Source organism: Carassius gibelio, chromosome B3 (genome assembly GCF_023724105.1).
Source record: "Carassius gibelio isolate Cgi1373 ecotype wild population from Czech Republic chromosome B3, carGib1.2-hapl.c, whole genome shotgun sequence".
Taxonomy (NCBI): Eukaryota; Metazoa; Chordata; class Actinopteri; order Cypriniformes; family Cyprinidae; genus Carassius; species Carassius gibelio.
This window is the reverse complement of record NC_068398.1, coordinates 31,710,948-31,737,095: the sequence shown is the minus strand read 5'-3', so window position 1 is coordinate 31,737,095 and position 26,148 is coordinate 31,710,948. Positions and strand designations below refer to the sequence as shown.

General features: G+C 42.5%; 1 protein-coding gene across 1 annotated transcript; it reads right to left on the bottom strand.

Annotated features, from left to right (window-relative positions):
- Positions 1-3,322: 3,322 nt before the first annotated feature.
- Positions 3,323-25,672, bottom strand: LOC127953148 (serine/threonine-protein kinase SBK1-like). The gene is made up of 4 exons (XM_052552122.1): positions 25,479-25,672; positions 12,595-12,819; positions 7,850-8,052; positions 3,323-6,625 (listed from the first exon to the last, which is right to left on the bottom strand). The coding sequence occupies exons 2-4, from the start codon at positions 12,764-12,766 to the stop codon at positions 5,774-5,776; spliced, it is 1,227 nt and encodes a 408-aa protein (XP_052408082.1). The 5' UTR covers positions 12,767-12,819; positions 25,479-25,672; the 3' UTR covers positions 3,323-5,773.
- Positions 25,673-26,148: the final 476 nt, after the last annotated feature.

Here is a 26,148-nt window from a genome sequence, read left to right as displayed (position 1 = left end):
CTGCTTGTGTGTTGACTAATCTGTCCTGTTTATCTCAAAGATTAATCGTGAGAAGATGAGAGAGCGAGAGAGAGATGAGACGCCGGCGTTGCTTTATGGCTGATGCCTGCAGCTAATGGCTGGCTTGCTTTCTGCTCGGCTTCCCTTTGCTCTGGGCATTAACATTATCTCAGCACACAGAAATCCAACAGTATAATTAGTTTTCTGTCATTATCATAACCTGCAGTGCTGCCCAAAGGTTATCTGGATGATCCACATCTTGCATCTCTCTTTCAGTGGCTAAGGATATTTTCTTAACCTTATTAATAAGTGATGCACTTTATGAGTAAACCTTCTAGCAATAGGTTTGTCCTGAAATATACCTCAGTTTCATCTTCATTTTGTTGTGACGTATCCTGTGTGGGAGAAAAAGTACATAAAAGTGTATAGCGATATTATAATTTATAATTAAATGAAAATGTAGTGTTTTCATATACTTAATTGTATGTTATTTACAATTAAATTAAAATTATAGTTTAAAGTAGACCTATTATGGTACTTTTTACAAGATTCAGTTTAGATCTCAGGTGTTCCCAGAATGTCACTGTGAAGTTTCAGCTCAAAATACCCCCACAGATCATTTATGCCTGTTTGAGTGGAAGCAGAAGCATGCCGTTTTCATGCATTTCTCTTTAAATGCAAATGAGCTGCTGCTCCCCGCCCCCTTTTCTAGAAAAGGGCCATGCCTTTACAGCTCATACCTCAGATATTCTGCCAAAAAACATCTGTTTGGTTTTGATTACCATGCCTGCTAAAATTAATCGTTTTAAACCATATGTTTAAACATCTGATATATGGTTTTATGAGTGCACACATTCGAAAAACATAACATTAGGAAGTTTGTATTTATATGCTGTTTAATTCTTGTTGATTGTGCTAATTTACACATGCATCTTATTACCTATGCTGTTACTTGTTTCTGCTGCTTCTTTAGCCTGTTTTGATCCAGAGATTCTGTAGTCTTTCAGAAAATGTGTGATAGCGCCTCCTACTGTATAACAGTGCAAACATGGCGGGGAAGTGTAGTTCATAAATGGCAGATTCAATACACTTAAGCATAATACTTTGTCTAGGTAGGGAAGGAAGTTTCTTGTTTCCAGGGCAATGGGAAACAGAAACTAGGTTCAGAAACTAAAAGGAATAAGATCCTTACTATGTGCTAGTAAGTGTTTGTGGCGGCTGTCAGCTGCTTAACTGTCTCACAGATCTCAGTGATAATAATATAGTAATCATAATTATATAAATAGTTATGATGATGCTTGCTTTAGCTAGCTCCACTAATGTGCAGCAAAAGATTTTTTGATTGTGCTCAGATGATCGCACAAATCAGCATGCTTCGCCATGTGTTGGGTGTGAATCACTTTAAAAGCAATATGCTACCGCACATAAACACTGTCTGATGAATAGCTCTGGCAACCAGAAAACTGCACTGAAATTCAGCCTTTGCAAGCTTGAAAAGAGGCTGACGTCAAGATCCTACAGTTCCTCTTTGAGCTTTAAGCGTTAAAATCCAATATACTGAATATAGATCGAGCTGTTCTTTCTGTGTGTACCAGGATGTATTTCACTACCTCCCACTGCTAGATGGTCGACATTGAACATGATCTCCTATTCATATCCATATAAATCCTGCTTGTGCAAGAACAGCCACTGAGTCACCTCTAAATGTCCAAAAAAGCACTACTGGGTTGTGATTTTTAGCTATATCATCCTGAGAAACCGAGTTTGGCTCTGAGCTGTGAAAGAGGAGGGATGGTAATAAGGTGGGAGTTTGATACATTCTCTTCTTATCCTTCATGAATCGTGGGAACAAAATGTACAACATAACTGTTGTTTTGTCTTCCTGCTTCTGTCTCGCAGTCTGAGCCGTCCAGATGGCAGAAGTACTAGAGCTGGTGCTTTAATCAAACATTTCCTGTAAATCTTTGACAAATCCCAGCAAATAAGATGTTATCATTACATTTGTATTCCCTTTCATGTTGGTTTTTAGGGTTAAACTAAACTACCCAGCATAAACCAACTCACACAGTCTTTCTCACATCGCCTCTTTGTTTCTCATTAGCATGCCATAATGAGTCAGCTCACTTCTGTCACTTTAGTTTGTGTAAGGGAACTGGTCAGCACTTGCCCTAGTCTTCACCAACTCTCTGATCTATCTGTGCATATTTTAGTTTCATTAATTATCTATTTGATCTTTTGTCTACATCGATACGAATCAGAAGTAGTTACATTTGTAATCATGTTGTAGTATGGACTGTGAAAACTGAAGTATTTGAAAATGAAGACGTATGTTTAGTCATATGATACATATTGTACTTATATTCTGTATCTATCGCTGTGCATACTATTCACTTTCATAATGTTGTTAAATATATATGTTACTGTGTATTATATTTTTGCAAAACATTTACTCAAAATTGCCATGCTGCGAACTACACTTTGGACATTCGTATTAATTTGTATATAATTTGTATTAATTTGTACAACCTCACTTGTATGAATTCAGACGATTTGTGAAAAATCGCAAGGATTTTACAAGGTGGCAAATTCGTAGGAATTCAAATGAAGGACCACACCTTTGTATACATTTGACAAGGTGGCCAATTCGTACAAATTCATACTACCATATTTGAACAAAGTTATATGATTTGAGAAAAATTTATAGTATTTTACAAGGTGCAAAATTTATAGGAAATTCATGTTCAAAGGAACATTCCCTAAACGAATTTCACAAAACATACGAATCGGCCACGAGGTAGCATGGGTCCTGTGGCAAAAGATTTGGAAGGATATTTTGCTGATAAAATGATCTACCAGAAGAATAAATAGAACTTTTTCACATTTTCAGAAATGTTAGTGTACAGAGAAAGAGAGAGTATTTACAAATAAATACATCATTTTATAATTTTTAAATGTGGATGTAGATTTAACTAATTATTTGATTTATTTAATAAAAAAAAATATCCAATAGCATTTCTATTAATTTCTATGGTAGTTGCTTATGGTAATATCTTTTCTCATGGACATGGCTGCTTAAAGACAAATGTACTTGAACAGAATACACTTCTACACTTTAATGGAATAAATACAGAAAGAGGGGTTTTGACTAAAAATATGTGAGGAAAAAGGGCAAGCTAACCATGTTTAACATTTTTGGGCATGTATCGTTCACTGGCTCGTTCACTAGGGCATGAAAAAGATATTGCATTTGGAGCATTTAAAAAAATAAAAAATTGAATCTTGCCGGAGCACAAAAAAAAACAAAACAAAAAAAAAACACATCTTTCAGTAATTTGAATGTTTATTTCTACAATGTTTCTCCAGAGCAATGTTGATTCATGCAAATATTTCTGGAAAACAAAACACATTATAATGTCAGTTTTTGCTTTTGTCGTTTTAACAAAAAACTTTTCACATTTGACTTGTTTTCTTCACACATTTTGCAGGGTTGCAATGTCTTTCAGTTTCTTCATGGTTATTTTGTGTGAGCACATCAATATGTTTTGTAATGCCCCATTGATGTTGCCTGGCCATATAAGATCAATGTTCTGCACATGAAGAAAAATAATCTTTCTTTATGTCCTTTCACGTTGTCCTTTTTGACTGAACTTGCGAAGTTATGCGAACTTGCACTAAATTCAAATATTACTACACAATAATTGTCACAATTCTAAGTAGATACCATTCTCTTACATTGGTCTTCTGTTATACCCATGCAAAATGCCCTTTCAAACATTGTTGACACTTTAAGTTTTGCCTATTAACAACACAAGATCAAAACAGTTGCGACAAATTAACTTCTTTTGCTACCTTTCTTCAAACAAGAGTATGAAATTGAACAAAATGTCATAATAAAATGTACAAAATATTAAATAAAATATGAAAAACTTTTTTTTTTTTTTAATTGCGCAAGACTTTTTGTGGAACAGGGTACATTCCAATTTATTGGAATTTAAATAAAACCACAAAGTATAACATTTTAGCAGCTGGCAACATTTTTTATATGTAATTAATAGTCCAAATAAAAAATCTTGTACAGATATACAACTGGACTTTTTTTCTTCTTCTTTTTTTTTTTTGGACCAAAGCAGCATTTTTTTTTTTTTTTTGGACATCAATGCCCCATTAGTCATGAAACATAAATATGACATTTTCATTTAACAGATTCTTCCTACGCATCAAGCAACATATTAGGTGTTAAAGACAACATTAAATGGTGTTTGAAACCATTTCACAAATAATTTTACTAATAATAACTATCACTTGACACTTTAATGTAAAACAGGATACTCAGTGAGAAAAAAAAATGAAGGAGGCGGTAGACTGAATTGATCTATTTTGACAAGTGGTGGGAGGGGAAGGTTTGAAAGTATTTTAAGACATCAAAAAAGAAAATCAGTTTAGTAGCAGAAATTATTTGGGAAAAAAAAAGTTTTGAATAATGTGCACTGGTAAGTATGCATGCATTAGGAAAGTAAACAGGGTAGACTCAGATTTCATCTTGACTTTTTAATATTACACAGTGTATGGTATACCTGAGAAATCCTTCACCCAGTAAGCACATGTATGTCATCAAGACATCTGTGAACGAGATCTTTGCAAATCTGGAAAGCATAACATTCTCTTTTAAGCGTCACTTTTTCTCTATAAACATCTGATTAACAAAAATTCATAAATAAATATTTAAATCTCACATAGGCCAAATTTCATACTAACATCCAACAGAAACTTCTCCAAGAGAATCCAAAACTGACATCTTCTAGAGAAAACCAAAAAGACATCTCGGTGGCATACATGTGCTTTCAGGATTCCATCCATAATGTTTAGATAGAATGCAAAAAGAGTAAATAATGTAAAGTATGTAATGTAGTATCATTCCATACTGTATGAGTATATGAACACACGGTGCCTAAATGGTTTTTGAAGCGTGTTTACAGTAGCCATCATTTCTAAATCACTCTTGCATTTTGTGGTTACACACCTATATCCCTTTAAAGAACTGTTTCTGAATGCAAGAAGGGCAAAGTATCTCCTTGACAGAAATGAATTACACACTGTATATGGATTGCATCTATATGTAACTTAAGAAAAAAATAGATTTTCAATCTACCATCAAACCTCCTTAACAGTCGTCTGAAATCAAGTGATCTTTTCTTGCCAGTTTTGGTTTAATAGTGAGCAAACTAAGATTTGGCAGTGCAGATTCTCAGCAAATTATAGTTTAACATTGCAATGCTAAAACATTAAATAAATAAAGACCGAAATGAATAATACAACACACTTATAAAGTAACCAATAAGCTTTAAAAGTCATATCCACTGACCACAGCTATGCACAAGCACGAAACAATACCAACACAGTTCTTACTGCGCTTCTGAAACCAAGTCTCCACATGAAATGTTTTTGCAGTTTTCTTTCCCTCTCAAGTTCCAAATCAAAATCACTGTTTTCACAAAAATTCAACATATTGCTTCATATTTCCGCAAAGAGAATTTTTTTTTCTTCTATTCTTTTAAAGTTGCTTTTGTTTTGGTCTAATTGTACGTGAAAAACGTGGTTGAGACACAGTCTGCAGACTTCCCTCAGAGATACTCGTCATCAGGAAATCAGTTTCAAGCTGTCTGCACTTCTTGGGATGCTGAGCATTTGTGCGTCAGCAAACAACGTTTCCTCAGACGCGTTTGCATCATCCCAAATATATGTGCATGGTAGGTAATATGAAGCAGTGACCTGTCTACACGCATATTTCAATTGGTGTCGTGACTAGGATTCGACCATTGTTGCCGTTGTTATCCCGGGTAATGCGCTCATAGCCACCAGTGGAAGCAGGGCTGTTCGTGGACGTAGAGGAGTAGTGCGCCGTCACTGGCTCCATGACAATGCCTCTTTTAGCTACCCCGCACACAGGCGACAAGCTCTGCTGCTTCAAACGGTCCACCAACTCATCTTCTTCAGAGGAAGAAGAGCTGAGCTCAGCCTGACGGCCATTCATCACCGTGCCGTTGTTGCCGTTACTGCCCGAGACATGGGTCGTGTTGCCGTTCTCCGTGTCGAGCATCCAGCAGTGGTTGAAGTAGTTGAAGACCTCTTTGACGGAGCATCGGCGGTCCTGCTCGATGGCCAGCAGGCATCGGAACATGCGGAGGGCCTCGTCGGTGAAACGGCGCCACTGTGAAGGCACCGCGCTGGCTCGCCTCCGCCGATGCTGCCAGCGCACAAACTCCTCATAGAAGGCGTCAGTTGGGAGTGCTTTTTCCCAGGGGAAATTCCCAGTGAGCATGCAGAACAGAAGTACGCCGAAAGCCCACACATCAGTGCTGTAGTCTACACACAGGCCCTCTTGCCGGCTGGGGTCGCACAGTTCTGGAGCCGTGTACGGGATGGTTCCGCTCACCCGCTTCACTGGAGAGCCAGCGCACCGCGTCATGCCAAAGTCTGACAGCTTCACCTTCCGGCACTCCTTGTCGAAGATGAGGACGTTCTCCGGCTTTATGTCACGATGCACCAGCTTCTTGCAGTGCAGGTAATCCAGTGCAATCGCCACCTGGTGCACACACCGCTTGGCAACGTTCTCCGGCAGTCCAACCTACGCACAGGAGAGCGGAAAGAAAACGGGATTAGACACTACGACTAAATACCTTGTGGTTACATAACAGGTGCTATCATAATTCTCACAGACAGACAAATCTGAAGCATAATGAGCCCCTGCAACAGAAAACCTGATCACCCTAAAATGAAGGCTTTCTGTAATGCAGCAAAAAGTATGCAGGGAACATAATGTCCTCAGTTATTCCCGTGTGATGAACACAGTGGACATCCTCAACTGAATACGCTGCTGCTCTTCTCAGGCAATCACTGAAAGGAACAGATTTAGTAAGAGGTGTGCCTGTGGTGGGAAACCAATATATCAGCCTCGTGGGACAGTACTGGTGAGGTTTGGAAACCAGATAAGGTTAAACACTGTAGCAAATACCTAGCAACAGCCAGGCTCACTGGAAATGCATGCCTCTGCCTACGTTTCTGCAAAATGTAAAAAAAAATGTACATGTATGAAACGTACACACATTTTCAGTTGAAATGAACAAAAGAGGCAGAAAACTGTCAGTTTTTATTATACCTAACTTTCACACAATTCCTTGCACGATATTATTTTATGACTTTATAATATTCTAATACACTGGGAGATTTGAAAAATAATACTATTGAACATCAGTGTCGCATACACAGCTTCAATTGTATAGGTTTTCTGACGCAGTAGGTTTGCTCGGTGGCTTACGTGATATGGCGTTGTACTTGTGAAGTGAAGCACTCCAGTGAAACTACGATTTGACAAAACAACAGGGCTGCATCAGCGAACGAGTTTTTAAATCACTTTCAATTTTGTTGACAGTATCGGGTAGGTTTAGGGTTGAGTTTGGTGTAGCGGGTATGACGTTTTCCAAAACAATTCTGAACTCCAGCAATATGCACCTAAATCAACATAATAAAAAAAACCAAAAAAAAAACATAAAAATATGTCCACATTTAAGTGCCACTCACTGAACATTCACTCTGAAACCACTGCGTAACGTGTAATAAGTTACGTAATATTGTGTTGCAGAAACTTCGACCGCCCAGAGCAACCAACAGAATCATAATAGAGATCACGTTACACTACTCTTCAAAAGTGTTACAACCTAGTTTTCAATTTAGATGTGAATCATTTTAATGTTTTCTTCGAGGACTCAATCTACTGCATAAGCATATGTAAAAATGAACACAATATTAATATATATCTTTTAAGTAGAGATCTGAGTTCTTGTAGTCTCACCTGGGGAGGAATGATGTCAAAGAGATCGCCTGCCAGCGCGTACTCTTGAGCGAAGATGTAGTATTCATCAGTTTCGAAGGCAATGCCATACATGTTGATGATGAAAGGACAGGGCGACAAGTAGAGAGAGATGCTGTATTCGCGTAGGAAGCTCTTCAGCTTAGTGGTTTTCTTCCGTAAGAATTTCAAGGCCATTTTCGTGCCTGGTGATAAAAAGAGATAGGTAGAGGTTGACATTTCTCGGCCTTTTAATGCATTCCTGATTATTCTGTCGCTGACACAGAGCTAATGGCCTACTTGCAAGATCTGAACATGCTCTTTTAAATGTCACGCCAAGACAATGTCAGGTCATGTGTTAATGTGAGAAATCAATTTACAAGGGAACTACAATTTTCGACCAACAGATTCTAAAGCAAGTTCGAAAGGTTCAAGAAAACCTGAAGCAAGTTCTACTATTTTGTGTTGTTTCTGCAATAATGTTTTTTTTTTTGCTTAATGAAAGTATTTGGCCATGAAAGCATGCATATGCATATGCTTCTAGCTACACTAGTTTGATTAATTGCATTGTTCAAATGCAGTAAACACATTGTGTTATGCAGCGTCATTAATCCCACCAGCACTCCTTTCAGTAAAACCTTTTATTGCATTAGTGGTCAACGTTGGTCCTGGAGAGCCACAGTCCTGCAGTTTTTCTTCGACCTTGATAAAAACTCACCTGCTTATAACGTTCAGGTAACCCTTAGACCAGAGGTCCTCAACTCTTGATCTTAAGTTCCACTTTCCGGTGGGGTTAAGCTCCAACCCTAATCAAACACACTTTAACAAGCTAATCAGAGGCTGCGTTTACACTTGGCATTAACATGTCACCTCTATCCGGATGTTGTCCGCATACACACTGAAAATACAAGTGTAAATGCACATTTTAATCGGAATGTTATTCGATCATCATGTCCTGATCCAGAGGTATTTGGGGACACACTGTGATTGGATCTCAGTGTAATGTAAACGAAATTCAGCCATGGTGTCTGCATTCACAGGTGGATGTTATGCAAAACCCGTCCCCTTTCTAGCGAACTGTCCGAAGAGAGACGGAGAACACTCGTGTGGAGCACTAGTTAGACTCATACACTTGTCTTTGATTTGTAAAATGTCCAGCGACTGAAAATGCTTTTCAACAGAAAACCCAACACTTCAGGTTGACTTTGCACGGGCCATTCTCTGCAGACTTATTTAAATATTGCAGGGGAAAGACAGATCTGACTGGTTATCCACCTGATCTTGGCGACTGTAAAGTGCCATGTTCTGATTGATTGATTGAAGATCCGATCTGCTTGATCGGATCACGGTGATCGCATGGTTAATGCCAAGTGTAAGCACAGCCATAGTCTTCAGAATTACTACAAAGTTGCAAAAAGGTGTGTTTAATCCAGGTTGGAGCTAATCCCTGCAGGAAAGTGGATCTCGTAGGTCCACAGAGGGCCCATGATTAGCTGTTTCAGGTGTGTTTGATTAGGGTTGGAGTGAAACTCTGCAGGACTGTGGCTCTCCAGGACCAATGTTGTCCACCCCTGCATTAGTGCATCACATGACGTCCATCAATAGAATCAGGAGGCTGTCCAACCACAGCCCGTCAATAAACAGAATCATGTTTAAAAGGTAATTGGTGCATATAGGGAAGAACTTAGATAATCATGTGCAGAGATGTGTATTCCACTTTTCTCTCTTGTAAAACAATCAGTACTTTTATTTTTCGAATTCCTCCAATTTCTCCAGTGTTTTCTGAACATCCGTTCACAGAGACTGTCGTAGCATATTTTGTTTACTGCCAGTCTATTAGAGAGGCATCATCTTTCAGATTTACTCACCCCTAAAAGACACAAACTGTGATTGTCATTCACATGGTCTTAGCAACATCTTGAACAAAAAGACATTTTGAAGGTCCTTTGCATAACACACTGCAGAGGGTTAGCAGCTGCTGAGCACTTGAAAGGAAGGTCAAATGGCAATAGGAACCCCCGCCCCCAGCTTTGTTATTACATAACACAACACACAGCAGAAGTTGTATAGCTAGGATAAAGGCCTTCACAAAGGACCTTCATTATAACACGCACAGCTGACAGTTGCACCTGCTTAGACTGATGACAGGCAATCTGGGACTGCAGTAGGTGGAACCTTACGAAGAACCGTGAGCACAGATTGCAATCTCAACTTTTAAGTACTGAATCAAATTAATTAACTACATGTACCTACTATATGGTTAGGGTTTGGCTTAGTCTTACTTGCATGTAATTAATTATGGATCATTTATTGTTTTTATAGGTATTTATATAAAGAGGAATAGCCAAAACCAGATCTTCACACAAGGGTAACACATCATCAGTTGTGTACCAATTAGTGGAACGTGTGATTTAGCACCACTTTAACTCAGACTTTTGACTTGGGAAATTGTGCAGAAATCCACAACTCTCATTTTCTCTCAGGTGTCTGAAATCAGTTAGTGATAAACATTCACTTTTAAGCAAATGAAATGCACCAATGAGTCAACGTTACTACATTGCAAGATGAGATAACCTGTTATATTAATATAACGTTTACATGAACAGGTGTGCAAAACACGGTAAATGATTCTCTCAGCTGATAACAGTACACCTGCCGAACAAATGCATTGTTTATCATCTGCATGTTTCGTTGCTAGGAGATGTCCATGCTAGTGATACTATAAACATCTAGTCTCTTTACACAACCATCGGGCAAGAGAACATTGTAATAGCCACAAGTCAGATGAAGGATTATCCCACATTTGCATGAAATGCAGTATTAAAGAAAGGGGTCATTTATAGAGAATAGAAGTATTATACGACACTGAGGAGACAAACTGCACATTTTAAATGCAAATATATGCTAAAAGTTAATTTTGGCAACTTTCATGATTACACTGGCATATAGATTGAAACATCTGCTGTGATTGTGACCTCCAGGCTTCAGCATTTAATTACAAATACTGAGTATTCCCACAAACATTATGAAACCGTCAAGATCAGAGGGACGCTTAAAGCAAAATACAAATGGAAAATGGCAAACACAAATTCAGTTTATTCCTCTAGGGAGATATCCTAGCTGGTAAACACATTCTTCCTCTGAGGGGCATCCCATTATATACAGTACATGCAATAACTGTCAGGTATCGGAGCAGATATCCTCAAATGTAAATGTTATGACAGCACACATGAGTTGTGCTGAAGCTAGCAGGTTTGTGGATTCCTGGAACTGCCCCCACAGTGCACTGCGGCATCCATCCTCTTAGTACGGCCGCCATTGGCCGGTACTTCAGTGAATAATAAATGAGGAGTAGATGAATGGGGATTTTGGATATTGACAGATGGTGTGTTTTGCATCTCTTTGAAATCTGGAGGATGCACAAGACAAACAGGGGCACTTTAGAGGCTGAAAAGCATCATTCCACGTCCAAAGCACCCCAAAAAATTGTAAACAATGTCTTAATCTGAACATTTGGACATCTTAAAAGAGGCCAAAATTGTAACTGGGAGATGGCTAATTTTTCTTTTTTTTTTTATAGGTATGCCTTCATGATCATCACCATCGTTCAGTATGTTGTATGTTGAATAGGCTGCTGGTTTTCCAACAAGGTTTCTTGATTAGTGACTTGATTAGTGAGACTTACTTGGTCATTCATCAGCACTGGCTCTCTAGATTCATCAGCTATTTTTTCACGGGAGACGTAAGGATATTGAGTTTTATTCCACACCAGCAGGTATTTGTATTGTACTTTTGGTTCTTGAACTGCAGTTTGTGTGTGTGTGTGTGTGTGTGTGTGTGTGTGTGTGTGTGTGTTAGCAAACCATTGATACTAGCGGAATGTTTTTACAACTGAAGCTATATTCATTTATAGGTTTAACTGTGTTACTGAAAATATTTGTCTATTTGGAGTTGCCATCAAAATGCTACATAGAGAATGGTATTTGCGTTTGTTTGCCCGAACCATACTTGAGTTCATACGAACTGCATGCCAGACCATCTATTCAGCAGACTCAGGTTCATTAAACCATTTCTGCACTATAAACGCATTAAACTTCGATGTCAGATTGAGTCGCGTCCATTTCAAAAGCTCTGGTGCGAAAGCGCACACAATAGCTATGAGCTGCGGTAATCTACAGGATCTTGAAAACATAACAGATGACTGATAAATAATGCATGATTTCACAGGATGGAGAGAAATGTGTTCTTGTGTGTGTTTGTGAGTGTAGGTGGATTTGGTGTTTGTGTACAAACATTCTTTGTCAGCTTTAATGAGAACATTCCCCACAGGATAGTAAACCACAAATGAGACCTCTTTCATATCCCAATTGTTTGTCCTACACATCAATTAATACAGGCGAAAGAATTGAAATACTTAATCATAGTCAAGATATAAATATATAACTCTATCAACGAGACCTAGTCAGGGTATGCACCACATTTAATTTTACATGGATGAAAAGGTTGTGAGGGACAGATTTAACAATCTTCAAAATTGCATACATATACACTATATCATTCAAAACTTTTAATAGAGTTTTTGTCCACTGAAAGTGGTTTAGAAAGTAGTTTCATCAACTGAACAATTGGCGTGTTGTTGAACACCCAATCAGCCAGGCTTTCTTTCCAGTCAAAATGAATTCAATGCTACCCAATTTAGGCCAAAGCCAAATTAAGCCAAGCCATCCTGTCCTTCTATTTCAACCTACCTCTGATCTTGTGGATGACCAGGTCCACCTTGCCGTAGGTGCCCTTGCCAAGCTCCCTAATGACCTCATAGTATTTATTAAAGTCCAGCTTCTCCAGGTTCTCAGCAGTGATGAGCTGCAGCTCTTCCAGGACATCAATGGAGGAACGGGACATGTGGGATGAGGAGCTCATTATTCCAGAGACGGAGGGACCAGTTTCCACGAGAACAGTGTTGATTTAGAAATCTAAAGGCAGGAAAGTGGAAAAGAAGGGAACAATTTTTTTAAGTACATGATAAAATACTCTAATACAATTATTTCCACAACTTGGGATTTGGAACATGTTTGCATTGGACAGACACTTTATCACTGACATCAAAGTTGCAGAGATTGAGAGGCTTCCTAAACAAGTCCTTACATAACCTCGTGCATCCTACAGTTCACTGATCTTCTTTCTGTTGTGTGGAGGCTCTTTCATGTGCACGACATCACAGGCTGTATCCGAAATGAGACGGTATGAGAGGAACTGAGCAGAACAAAAGACCAGAGCACACACACCCTGACCGATCCCCTTTGTAAAGCTAAAATCACATAGTTCCATAGGGCTACTTACTTCCGCACCACGAAACCTCTCCAAAAGGTGATAGAGGGCAAACTAGCTTGCATGTTGCATAACACCTTTCATAGTTTTTGGCGAACATGCACTATGTAGATTCAACAAATGAGCTGAATACAAGAGAAGTGTAAGAACAAAACATCATTCATAAAGGATGTAGAACAATGCACAACAAATAGTAAAAACTAGGGCAGTCTAAAGTGCTGTTCATTAGTGTCTGATTCCATTTGTGCTGAAGCATGAATGATATTTAAAATATGAAGCTTGCTGAAGCTATTGTATAATTGTTAAAGCAATATAGTATTTTTAGGAAAGGTTTCCGGTGGCCAATATAATTCCAATATGGTAAAAATATTCAATTGCCCTGATTCTAAGATGTCTTTGTTACAATGTAATTATACAATTAAGTACATAGTAATAGTAATTATCAACATGTACTTAACTATAGGGTTAGGGTTTGGTTCAGGGTTAGTTGCATGTAATTGTGCACTTTTGGATAAGCAAACTCGCGAAGTTTTGTAGTAGTAGTAGTTGTAGGTTTGCATACTCTTATTTATATGAACATCTGTTGTTTTAGCATATGTGGGAATACAGTATAAAAGGCATCATGAGTGTTGTGGTATAAAATTAGAATGTCGTGAGATAATTTCATAATGGCCTGCTCGAAGAATGCTCGGTGGAATTTCTGTTAATGTAACAGTCTGTCTGATGAAATTTCTGAATGAATTTACAGTGCTGATGGCACTTCAGGCCTGCCAGTGCTCATTAATAGAGAAGAATGTGTCGAATGAGACAGAATGACAGCACTTCCTGTTCAGTGACACCATCTGTGGAAATCTGAAGATGTCTCTGTATGTTTGAGTGTGTGTGTGTGTGTGTGTGTGTGTGTATGTGTGTGTGTGTGTGTGTGTGTGTGAGAGAGAGAGAGAGAGAAAGAGAGAGAGAGAGGGAGATTGAGCTGCAGGAAAGATTTTTTTTGGCTACTCATCAAACACTTTGAACCCCCTGCACAAAACTGGCTCATTCTGCTTCCCATCTCAAGGATGGACGATTGACAACAAAAATGAAAGGAGGACGCTGTAAGTTCTAAGAATGTCTTGATCTGACAGAAAACAAATATATAGAGTGCTTAATTAATTTCAGTTCACAAACAATTCACTGTTTGAATTTTTAAAGAGAGTGATAAGCACATTATGTAAAGAAAGCAAATCCCTAAAAAAAAATTTTAATATGATAAAAAAAAAGAGTTTGGTACAGATATGTGTATAATCGTCATCCTCCAAAGAGAAAACATCAAAAGCATTTACGAAATTAAATACTGAACAGTTGAAACTAAAATTAAACCCCTGTAGCATCCGAAATCACTTGTCAGAGTAGGTAGAATTTGAACTTCACAACTAGAAAACAGAGAGAGAATGTTCTACTAAGTGTAGTATGAATGAAATTCGTACATACTACAACCTTCATGTTTTTACAGCCATGTGACCTATCAGCATCAGTTTCGATACTTTACTACAATTCATAAACCCTCTCTCCAGTGGCCTCATGGGATAGTAAAGTGTCCACTGAATGCACACTTTATGCAGAAGTATTTGTCTTTCGGTTATTTTTCGCCTACTGTTTTCTGAAAACTATGAATTTGAACATACTGTTTTGTCGTACCATTTTGTTTCCCAACTATATAGTTCGTAAGTATTCACTAGGTGGTTGCCAGGCAGTTTCTGAAGAGTTTTAGTAGTTGCTAGGGTGTTGCAATAATACGAGTATAATTAGCAGTGGCTGGATGTCGTTTTCAAAGCAAGTCTTTCCAGTGGACACACAGTACAGACAACAGCCCACACGGTTTCTCATCTCTTGAGTAAATGTGGCATGTTGTACCAGAGTTTTCTCCGTGCAGCTCTCCATTGCCAATGTGCTGAGCCCAGTGCTTTGTTGACCTGTTCCTTATCATCTTGTGCTCACTGTTTATTTCTCTGGCTCTCCTCCTCAGCTTCTACAGAGAAAGCAATGCTGCCAAATTCCTGTGCTTAGCCATTAAAAGGTAATAATCATCAGCAAACAGCTTAATCAATGCTATATGGGCTCTTACAGCCACCACACTTAACACTCGCACTGTAAATATCCATTTAACTCCTTCAGAGGTGAGCACTAGCACTTAATATTTACGTATGCTGTAAAGCTGTATAAGCTGTAAGAAATGTTTCCAATGAAAGAATGAAAACTCCTGTACAACCTTAAGCATCACGATTTCTCATATTTAGGATTAAGGATTCAATCAAACTCTAAACATAATATTTGACATGACAGGTCAAGTTGGCAGATGGTTAGATAGAGGAGTGCTGCTAGTTTCTGAATCGATCTGACTTGAGATTTGACTGGTGGACAATATAATGGCTGAGAAAATAAATAAATAAATAAAATCTATATTGACAGAGGGATCCAAGCTATATAGAGCCTTGTATATATATATAGATATATAGATCTATATATATTTATACTTACGTACCTAGCAACACTCTGAATAACTGCATTGCAACACACACACACACACACTCACACACCTACAAACACACACACACACCTACACACACCTACACACACACACACACACACACACACACACACTCAGATGCCTCACATTTAATTAAAAATGTTACAGCTTATTTCATCTTTATATAATGTTAGTTGGAATAGTGAAAACCATTATACAAGAAGTGTTTAAGTATATTTTTACAGAAATAATACACTTTAAAATAGTATACTTAAGTGCAAGTTAAATGCAATTTGTATACTTTTGTATACTGTACACAAGTGTGTGGTACTTGCAATTCAATTAAACTGTATTATAAAAGCATATTAAATGCAATTAGTTAAGAGTGGATTTTAACATACAGTACTTAAGCACATCTTTGTGTATTTTAATAATGACTTCTATTGTCTATAAAAGTGTACTGCAGGATCTATCTACATTTAAACATATATGGTAAACTAAACTATAAATGGTCATTTCTATTAAACTTTGTATGTCATGTATCAAAATACATTTGTGATTACACAATTGTAATGATGAAGTCTATTTTAAATATAACATTAAGTAACACACTACAGTCAAAATCAAGTATGTTTAATGTGCTTTGTTAATACAAATTTTAACATGACATTACTTTTTAAAAGTGTACTTAAGTGTGTTTTAAGAAATAGTCACTAAAGTGTACTGAAAATAGCCTTTTATTTTATTATAATATCTGAAAGTCTAGTATTTTTTGAAATGTATATTCTTTTAAATTTGAAGTACACTAACAGTACACATTCAACACAAGGAAGCACACCTCTTATTTAAAGGCTAGTTCTGATTTGTGAAAAAGCCATTACCCTTTCACTCCAACATACAGAAGAAACCTGCTCAGATATTGACAGCTAATGCTCAGTGGACTGGGTTTGTATGGCAGCATGGAAGAGCGTGCATTTAATTTACTCTGTTCCCATGGAAATCGAGCAGCAGACAGATAAACCACCGGAGGAAATTGAAATGGTGTTTGGACTTTGTGTGCTTTCAGAAAACCTTTTGCCATCAGTCTCTGTAATGAAGACGATTTATCTTGCACTGAAAACAGAACGAGACAGGATTTAAAACAAGATTGAGATTGCCATTGGAGTTATGGAGTAATCAGCGTATGGAGGGTAGATATATAAGCCTGTCCAGTGGTTTAGCAGCACAAATCCCTCTACCATTAATAACCACGCCAATCACGTGTAGCGGGAGCGCTGAGTTCATGAACATCTGGAACGTCCAGAGAATCTTGGACAACTATTCATTTTCCAATCCATAAAGGGATTTTGTCATCATTGACTCATCCTCGTCTCATTCCAAACCTGTGCACATTACTTTCTTCTGTGAAACACAATAAAATATATTTTAAAGTCCAGACCCCATTGACCCTGGGATGATGACAGAACTTTCTTTTTTGGATGAACAATCATTTTAAATCCGTTGCTTTGAAGTCACATCCTGCTGCATCTTCCAAGGTCCTATTGTGCACCTTCGACTTCTTATAAACCATTTTGTTGTTAGTCTTTTAGTCCAACACTTTGCAATAGCACGCTCTACTGTGTTCTGTGACAGTGCTGAGCTTTCTGAGACTTTTGAGAAAACCCCATAAGCCCTGTTAGTGCTGGTCTGTTTGCTGGTTGTGTTGGTTCTGAGTCCTGCACACACACACACACACACACACACACACGCACACACTGCTCACAGTGCTATGGAGCACTTCAAAGGCAGTGGGCTTGGCAAGTCTCTGCATTTTGTGTTCACGCTTGGAGACAAATCAGCAGAGACAGCAATGGCTCGAAGCTCGGTCCTGTCGTCCTCTCTGCTGCTTTCACAGCAAGCACAACGCTTCCCGCTGGTCAGGCCACACAGGCAGGGCACAAGCTTCAAGTCAACATTGAATCAAAATTGACCATATTTACTTTTTATGCATGTTCCTGGTGTTATCTAAGATATAATTTACCTTTTTTTTAAGTTTGACATCACAAATGCCACCTTCTCTATTCACTATTCACACAAAACACATTGCAAATCGCACACTTGTGCACTGTTCAACAACGTTTTATAGTATAAATAGTGCAAGTAATGTGCACACACTGAAAATTCCCAAAAATAAAAAAAATGCACTTTGAATATGCACTTAAATAACTGAAAAAATGAGGTGTGGAATGTTGGACACTTCATGCACTCAAGTGTCGCAACTTTAATTACATTGTGAATGTGGAAGGGCTAACAGACTCTGATTATTAACCCTCTCAGGCTCAAATTAAGTTTTAGTAACTTAGTAAATTTAGTAACCTATAGTAAAGTTTTTAGTACTCCAGATTCATAAAATATGTATCTGGAGTAATAAGGTTTTTAGTAACTTTACTGTTGCAAATCTGCAACGCCTGCCTTGAGAGGGTTAATGACAAAATAACCTTCGAAGATTCATACTTTACATAGCTGAGTACATAAGTACATAGTGTGTCATTTGGGATGCAGTTTGTGTCATGTTAAAACGTGAAACGCCTGTTTTGGAAATGACATTGATGAGCACAACGCTCCCCGCTGGTCAGGCCACACAGGCAGGGCACAAGCTTCAAGTCAACATGGAATCAAAATGGACCATATTTACTTTTTATGCATGTTCCTGGTGTTATCTAAAATATATTTTACCTTTTCTTTAAGCTTGACATCACAAATGCCACCTTCTCTATTCACACAAAACACATCGCAAATCGCACACTTGTGCACTGTTCATCAACATTTTGTAGTAAAAATAGTGTGAGTAGTGTGCACACACTGAAAATTCCAAAAATAAAAAAAATGCACTTAGTAAATTTAGTAACCTATAGTAAAGTTTTTAGTACTCCAGATTCATAAAATATGTATCTGGAGTAATAAGGTTTTTAGTTACTTTACTGTTGCAAATCTGCAACGCCTGCCTTGAGAGGGTTAATGACAAAATAACCTTTGAAGATTCATATTTTACATAGCTGAGTACATACATAATGTGCCATTTGGGATGCAGTTTGTGTCATGTTAAAACGTGAAACGCCTGTTTTGGAAATGACATTGATGAGTCATATTGTGTAAAAAAGTTTAAATTCTTTAACTTGACACAGCTTCTTGAAACTGTGATGCTCATGTGTGCGATGCTGTAAAAGACGCAAGATGCAAGTGCAACGCTCATACGCATCCATCTAGAAAATTGTGGAAATGTAGCACATTAGAATGGAAACATGCATTCTGTCTGAACAGCCCCTTACTTTTACAACCCAAGACCAGACGCTCCAGCCACCTGCCTCCATTCTGATATGAAACACACACTTTTAACAATCCATTCAGGTCCTGGCATGTACTAATTCAAAGACTTTTATTTCTTATTAAATAAAAACTTATCATCATTTGAGTTTACTATATTATTTAATTTGCAAATGTGTCAGATAGTGGAAGCAAACTGGTTTGCAACTGGTACTGTCTGCACATATAATGCTATAAAAGGACTTTTTTCAAACACTTAATTCAAACATCGCAGCATGCCTGATCAAGGTTACTTGCCCAAAATAATGTGGCCCTCAAATTAAACCTCATTAAATAAAACTAGACTATTAAATATAATATATATATATATATATATATATTGTGACGAGCACTCCCAGAGGAATCAGCGTCGCCCTGGAAACCAAACCAAAACACCTGCACGCCCTCGTCACCGGCTGATCGGTCACAGCTGTTCCCCATCAGCCAGCACAGTGAAAAGCAGCACATGTTGCACTGAGAAGAGGTTCTCAAAGAGAATGCAAAGCTGGACTAACCCCTCTCTCCTATCCCCACAGAAAGCAGCGAGTGACCGACAGCCCACACCCTTTGGAGCACGTCTGGACACCCACTTTCCCCTTGATTGGCACAGAGGAGCACGGAGAGCACACGGGGAGCACCAACCAGCGGAAAGCAGACCAGGACACTTCACCAGGCACCCCTCACTTTTCAATAAACCCACCCTCCGGGGCTTTTGATTTCACGTGCCTCTTGTCGAGTGGTTCTTCACCCCGTGACAGTGGTGGAGAATGCGGGCAGAACAGTGAGGAATCACCGACAAGGTCACCGCCCCAACTCCTAATTTTTTTTTGCTTTCTGTCAGCAGCACCAGGGAAGGCGGCACGCGCGGCCCCGCAATGGAGGACGTCTTACAACGCCTCGCTGAGGTTAGCATCCGCCAGCAGCAAATAGCGGAACACCTCGCCACTCGCCTGGGCAGGACGGAGGATGAACTCGCCGCCGTTCGGGCGGCCGCGGCCCAGCGCGTTCCGCTACCTGAGCCTCGGGCACAAGCCACCCGTCTGTTGCCCAAGATGACGGCCGATGACGATGTGGAAGCCTTCCTTCAGGTCTTCGAAAACACTGCCCACCGAGAGGGATGGCCAGAGGACGAGTGGGCGCGTGCGCTGGCACCCCTACTCACCGGTGAAGCACAGAGGGCTTACTTCTCGCTCCCCCTGACGAGTGCCGACAGTTATGTCGAAGTGAAGCGAGAGATCCTGGCGAGGCTGGGCCTCTCCCCTGTAAGTGCCGCCCAGCAGTTCCACGAGTGGGAATACAAGCCCCGGGTGCCAGCCCGTGCCCAGGCAGCCGAACTCAGCCGCCTCGCCCAGCACTGGCTGTTGGCAGGAAACCCCACACCAACACAGGTAGCGGAACGAGTGGTGGTCGATCGCCTCCTGCGCGCACTACCACGCGCCCACCGACAGGCCGTCGGCATGAGGGACCCACGTGACGTCCGGGAACTAGTGGAGGCGATCGAGCTGGCGGATGCCGTTCATCCCAGCGGGGCAGGGGACCGGCTGCCGCCATTCCCCCGGAGGGTGGTCCAGGAGCGACGCCCGCTCGAAGGCACCGCGCGACCCGTCAGCAGGCCGACGGTTCCCCCACCGCGAGATGAGCCCATGCCAAGTGCCGAACCACCGTCGCCTCCGCGAGCCTGGCTGGCAGGCTGCATCCTTCACCAACGGGTGCCGGCGGGAGCCCCCGAAGCGGATGTGAGGGTGGATGGAAGACGGTTCCGGGCCCTGCTGGACTCAGGCAGTGCGGTCACCCTCATCCAGGCGCGGCTGTGCGCCCCGCGAAGCGGACGGAAAAACTTCCTACCGATTACCTGTGTGCACGGAGACACTCGTCAAGTACCGGCCCGTGAAATGGTCATTTCGTCCCCCCAAGGCACCTGGCCAGTGGAGGTAGGCCTAGTGAAGGACCTGCCGGTGGCCGTACTGCTTGGAAGGGATTGGCCCGGCTTCGAGAAGCTGCTGTCCGCCGCTACCCAGCCTGCCAGCCCCAAGGGGAACCGTCGAAGACCGAGGCGGCCGCCTGGACCCCGCCGCCGACCGGCCCTGCTCGTCTCCGACAGTGGGAGAGAAGGTGAGGCCCCCTCCCAATCTACTAATCTGTTTTATGATGTCTACCAACAGGCCGCTGGAGGGGGCTCTTTCGCCAAGGAACAGCGGGAGGACGACCGACTCAAGCACTGTTGGAGCCAGGTGCGAGTCGTGGATGGAGAGGACGTCCTCCCCCGGCCCCACCCTCTCCCACATTTTGTCGTAGAGAATGGCCTGCTGTATTGTGTCGCCCAGCGAAGGGGGGAGGAGAAAAAGTTACTAGTTGTGCCTCGTGCCAAGACGGAGACCATTCTGGAGCTGGCCCATTCCCACCCCATGGCAGGACACCTCGCGGCAGCCAATACTGCCCAACGCATCCGCGACCGTTTCCATTGGCCGGGCCTGGACGCCGAGGTAAAGCGGTTCTGCCAGACCTGCCCGACCTGTCAGGCCACGTCGCCCCGGACTCCTCCCCCCAGCCCGCTCATCCCGCTGCCTATCATCGAGGTGCCCTTCGAGCGGATTGGAATGGACATAGTGGGGCCGTTGCCGAAGTCTGCCCGAGGGCATGAGCACATCCTGGTCATCGTCGACTATGCCACCCGGTACCCAGAAGCAGTCCCCCTGCGGAAGGCCACCGCAAAGTCCATCGCCCAGGAGCTGTTTCTGCTGGCCAGCCGAGTCGGCCTCCCCTCAGAGATCCTGTCTGACCAGGGAACCCCCTTTATGTCCCGGCTAATGGCTGACCTCTGCCGGCTGCTGCGGGTGAAGCAGTTGAGGACCACTGTTTATCACCCCCAGACTGATGGCCTCGTAGAGAGATTTAACCAGACCCTCAAGCAAATGCTCAGACGTGTGGCGGCGGAGGACAAGCGGGATTGGGACCTCATGATCCCCTACGTGCTCTTCGGGATCCGCGAAGTTCCCCAGGCCTCAACTGGCTTCACCCCCTTCGAGCTCCTGTTTGGCCGTCAACCCCGGGGCCTCTTGGACGTGGCCCGGGAAGCGTGGGAGCAGCAGCCGGCCCCGCATCGTACCGTCATCGAACATGTCCGGCAAATGAGGGAACGGATCGACCGAGTGATGCCGTTAGTCCGGGAACACCTCACCAGGGCCCAACAAGCGCAGCAACGTCATTATGACCGGACAGCCCAGCCACGGGAGTTCCAACCGGGAGACCGCGTCATGGTCCTGGTCCCCAGCTCCGCCTGCAAATTTCTGGCCTCCTGGAAGGGGCCCTACTCGGTTGTCGAGAGGGTTGGACCGGTCACTTACCGCCTGAGACAGCCGGGACGACGGCAGGCGGAGCAACTCTACCACGTCAACCTCCTAAAGAAATGGGTGGGGACCCGGGACCAAGTAGCTGCCCTAAGCCTCACCGAGCCCGTGGTTGTGGATATCAACCCCCACCTTTCGGCTGCCCAGAAGACGGAGCTGCAGCACCTGGTCAGTCAGTTCCAGGATGTGTTCTCCTCTCAGCCCGGGCAGACCAACGTGCTTCAACACCATATCCGGACGCCCCCAGGAGTCGTCGTTAGGCAACGGCCCTACCGAGTCCCGGAGGCTCGTCGGCAGGCTATTGAGGAAGAGGTCCAACAGATGCTAAAGTTGGGGGTAATAGAACCATCCCGGAGTCCGTGGTCCAGCCCCATTGTAATGGTCCCAAAGCCGGATGGCACCCTCCGCTTTTGTAACGACTTCCGCCGCCTGAACGAAGTCTCCGAATTCGACGGGTACCCCATGCCTCGGGTGGACGAACTGCTGGACCGGCTAGGAAGGGCCCGGTATATCAGCACCCTAGACCTAACCAAGGGCTATTGGCAGGTACCGCTCTCCGAGGCCGCCAAGCCGAAAACCGCCTTCTCCACCCCCAGTGGCCACTGGCAGTACCGGACCCTTCCCTTCGGCCTACATGGGGCCCCCGCGACGTTCCAGCGGATGATGGACATCCTCCTGCGGCCTCACCAAGCTTACGCGGCCGCCTACCTGGATGACGTCGTGGTCCACTCCGAGGCGTGGGACGAACATCTGGATCGTCTGCGGAGGGTGCTCTCGGAGCTCCGGCGGGCTGGACTTACCGCCAACCCCCGAAAATGCCACCTAGCCCTCTCTGAGGCCAAGTACCTGGGCTATCAAGTCGGCCGAGGACTCATCCGGCCGCAAGACAAGAAAGTTGAGGCCATCCACGCCGCACCAAGACCGGAGACAAAGACCCAGGTACGAGCCTTCTTGGGGTTGGCGGGTTATTATCGTTGTTTTATCCCCAACTTCTCCTCTTTAGCCGCCCCCCTGACAGACCTGACCAGGAAGGGGCAGCCGGAGAAAGTATGCTGGACCCCGTCGGCGGAAGAAGCCTTCTCCCAGGTGAAAGCAGCACTCACGTCCTCGCCGGTACTCCGCGCCCCGGACTTTAGCTGCCCCTTCCTGCTGCAGACGGATGCTTCCGACACAGGACTAGGAGCGGTCCTCTCCCAAATTCAGGAAGGTGAGGAGCATCCGATCATCTACATCAGCAGGAAGCTGTCCCCCGCCGAGAGGAAATACGCCGCTGTGGAGAAGGAAGCCCTGGCCATCAGGTGGGCAGTCCTGGAGCTCCGGTACTACCTCCTGGGCCGCAAGTTCACCCTGGTAACCGACCACGCGCCCCTACAGTGGATGGCCCGCGCCAAGGACACCAACGCCAGGGTGACTCGCTGGTTCCTAGCGCTCCAGGACTTCCACTTCGAAGTCCGCCATCGAGCTGGGGCCGCCAACGCGAACGCCGATGGCCTCTCCCGGATCTGGACAGCTTATGCAGGTCTGTCAGGGGTCATTCCCCACCCTCCCCTAATCTCACCCCTACTTTCTACATGTCTTCGCAGGACCAGAACGACACTTAGGGGGGGGGGATGTGACGAGCACTCCCAGAGGAATCAGCGTCGCCCTGGAAACCAAACCAAAACACCTGCACGCCCTCGTCACCGGCTGATCGGTCACAGCTGCTCCCCATCAGCCAGCACAGTGAAAAGCAGCACATGTTGCACTGAGAAGAGGTTCTCAAAGAGAATGCAAAGCTGGACTAACCCCTCTCTCCTATCCCCACAGAAAGCAGCGAGTGACCGACAGCCCACACCCTTTGGAGCACGTCTGGACACCCACTTTCCCCTTGATTGGCACAGAGGAGCACGGAGAGCACACGGGGAGCACCAACCAGCGGAAAGCAGACCAGGACACTTCACCAGGCACCCCTCACTTTTCAATAAACCCACCCTCCGGGGCTTTTGATTTCACGTGCCTCTTGTCGAGTGGTTCTTCACCCCGTGACAATATATATATATATATATATATATATATATATATATATATATATATATGACTAGACTCCTGACCTATTCCAAAAGATTGCTGAAGTTTTGAATATCAGATGTTGGAATTCAAATAATGCCCATTTAGACAAAAGACAGCGCTGTGTGTGTCTGAATACTGAGATAATGAGAGACTGATGCCATTAAATGTGTGTATTTTGGGCATTCGAAACTTGTCAGCATCAACAAAAACACTTTTAAAAAATGTGTGTAATAAAAAGTTATGAGTATATATTGTGCACTTCTTCAATGTCAAATCTCAAAAGGTAGCTAAAGGTAAACTATGTATGTCACATATATATTGGCATTACATCCATCCTGGTATAACCCTACACCTCCGAGTGTTACTCATGAAGATTGCATATAAACATGCTCTCATCTCTCCTGCTAAATCCTGTCCAGACAAAACCTGTTATGAAAGCAGTGTGAAGACATTCAGTTCAATGAGTGCACTGAATGCACACTTCAGCCCTTTGGGTTTGTGTGAGGGTGCATGTGGGTGTCCAGGTGCATGGCTATCCATGTGTGCAAAACAAAAAGAATACATAAATGCACAAACAGACATCTCTCTTTGATATGCAACTGACACCTATACATGACAACCTGCTCGAATGACATGCCATCAGTCTGGGTCAAACCCTCCTAACAGCAGCTCAAGATGTGTTTTGGCAGTCTATTGTTCTTCAGTGGATTGCTTTCTATGCAGATTACATAGTGATGGGCTCAGCTTCATTGAGACCTTCATGTCAATAATAAGAAAAAGATGGATGCTGTTGTCTGTTTACATGTACTGTGCCAAATCAACAAAGCAATGTGTTATTATAACACATATCATAAATATAATGAATATAGACGTAAAGAAAGGTATTATGGAAGTAAGGCATTTGCATTATCTAAACAGTAGCCTATGCAAATGTTCATTTTAAAACAGCAGCTCTCGTTTTTTACTGGATATGCAATGGCAAATGAAAACGACATTGCGTATCAATATACAGCTTTATTATAGGCTACATTATATTAATGTTATAATACAATGTTCCTACCTTTTAGGGAACAGATGATGCGCAAACCCCCCGCTGTCATTCCGTTGTGGTCAGTGTTAATAACTAGAACATCAGGAGCAATGTTTTTCTTTAGCTCTCTCTGTTATTTTCTTCAAGCCTTGATGTACTAATATTGATTCTTGTGCACCTCGCGCGGATGCGTTTGACAGAGAGACTGCTGTTGCCCTATTGTCTTAATCCGCGGGTCCTGGATGTCTGTAATGACAGCGCTGTCCCCGCCCACCGAGTCATCGACCAATCAGAGAACAGAGGGAGGGAGCGATGACCACGCCCACTCCAAAACTCAACAAATCAGAGAACGGAATGAGACAGCGATGTAGCAGTCCGCTGCGCTAAGCGACCAATCAGAGAAGAAAGCGATGGACCGCTCAGGTTGGTGCATCCTGTCTCCGTACAGATTACAGATTTCTTTTCGGAGGTGCTTTTAGAGGACACGAGGAACAGACAGAGATAATAGTTCAAGACAGTCCTGGATATATACACTTGTTCAACACATAGCCTAGATAAGTAGGTAATGGAAAAGACAGGAAAATAAATGTTCCATTAATTAAATATTTCTTTAGAAGGCTTTCTTAAACTGGAAACTACTGTAGGTGAGAAAAAAGGGACTTCTGACTGAAGTCCTGGTCATTGATTCATTCATTGGTCA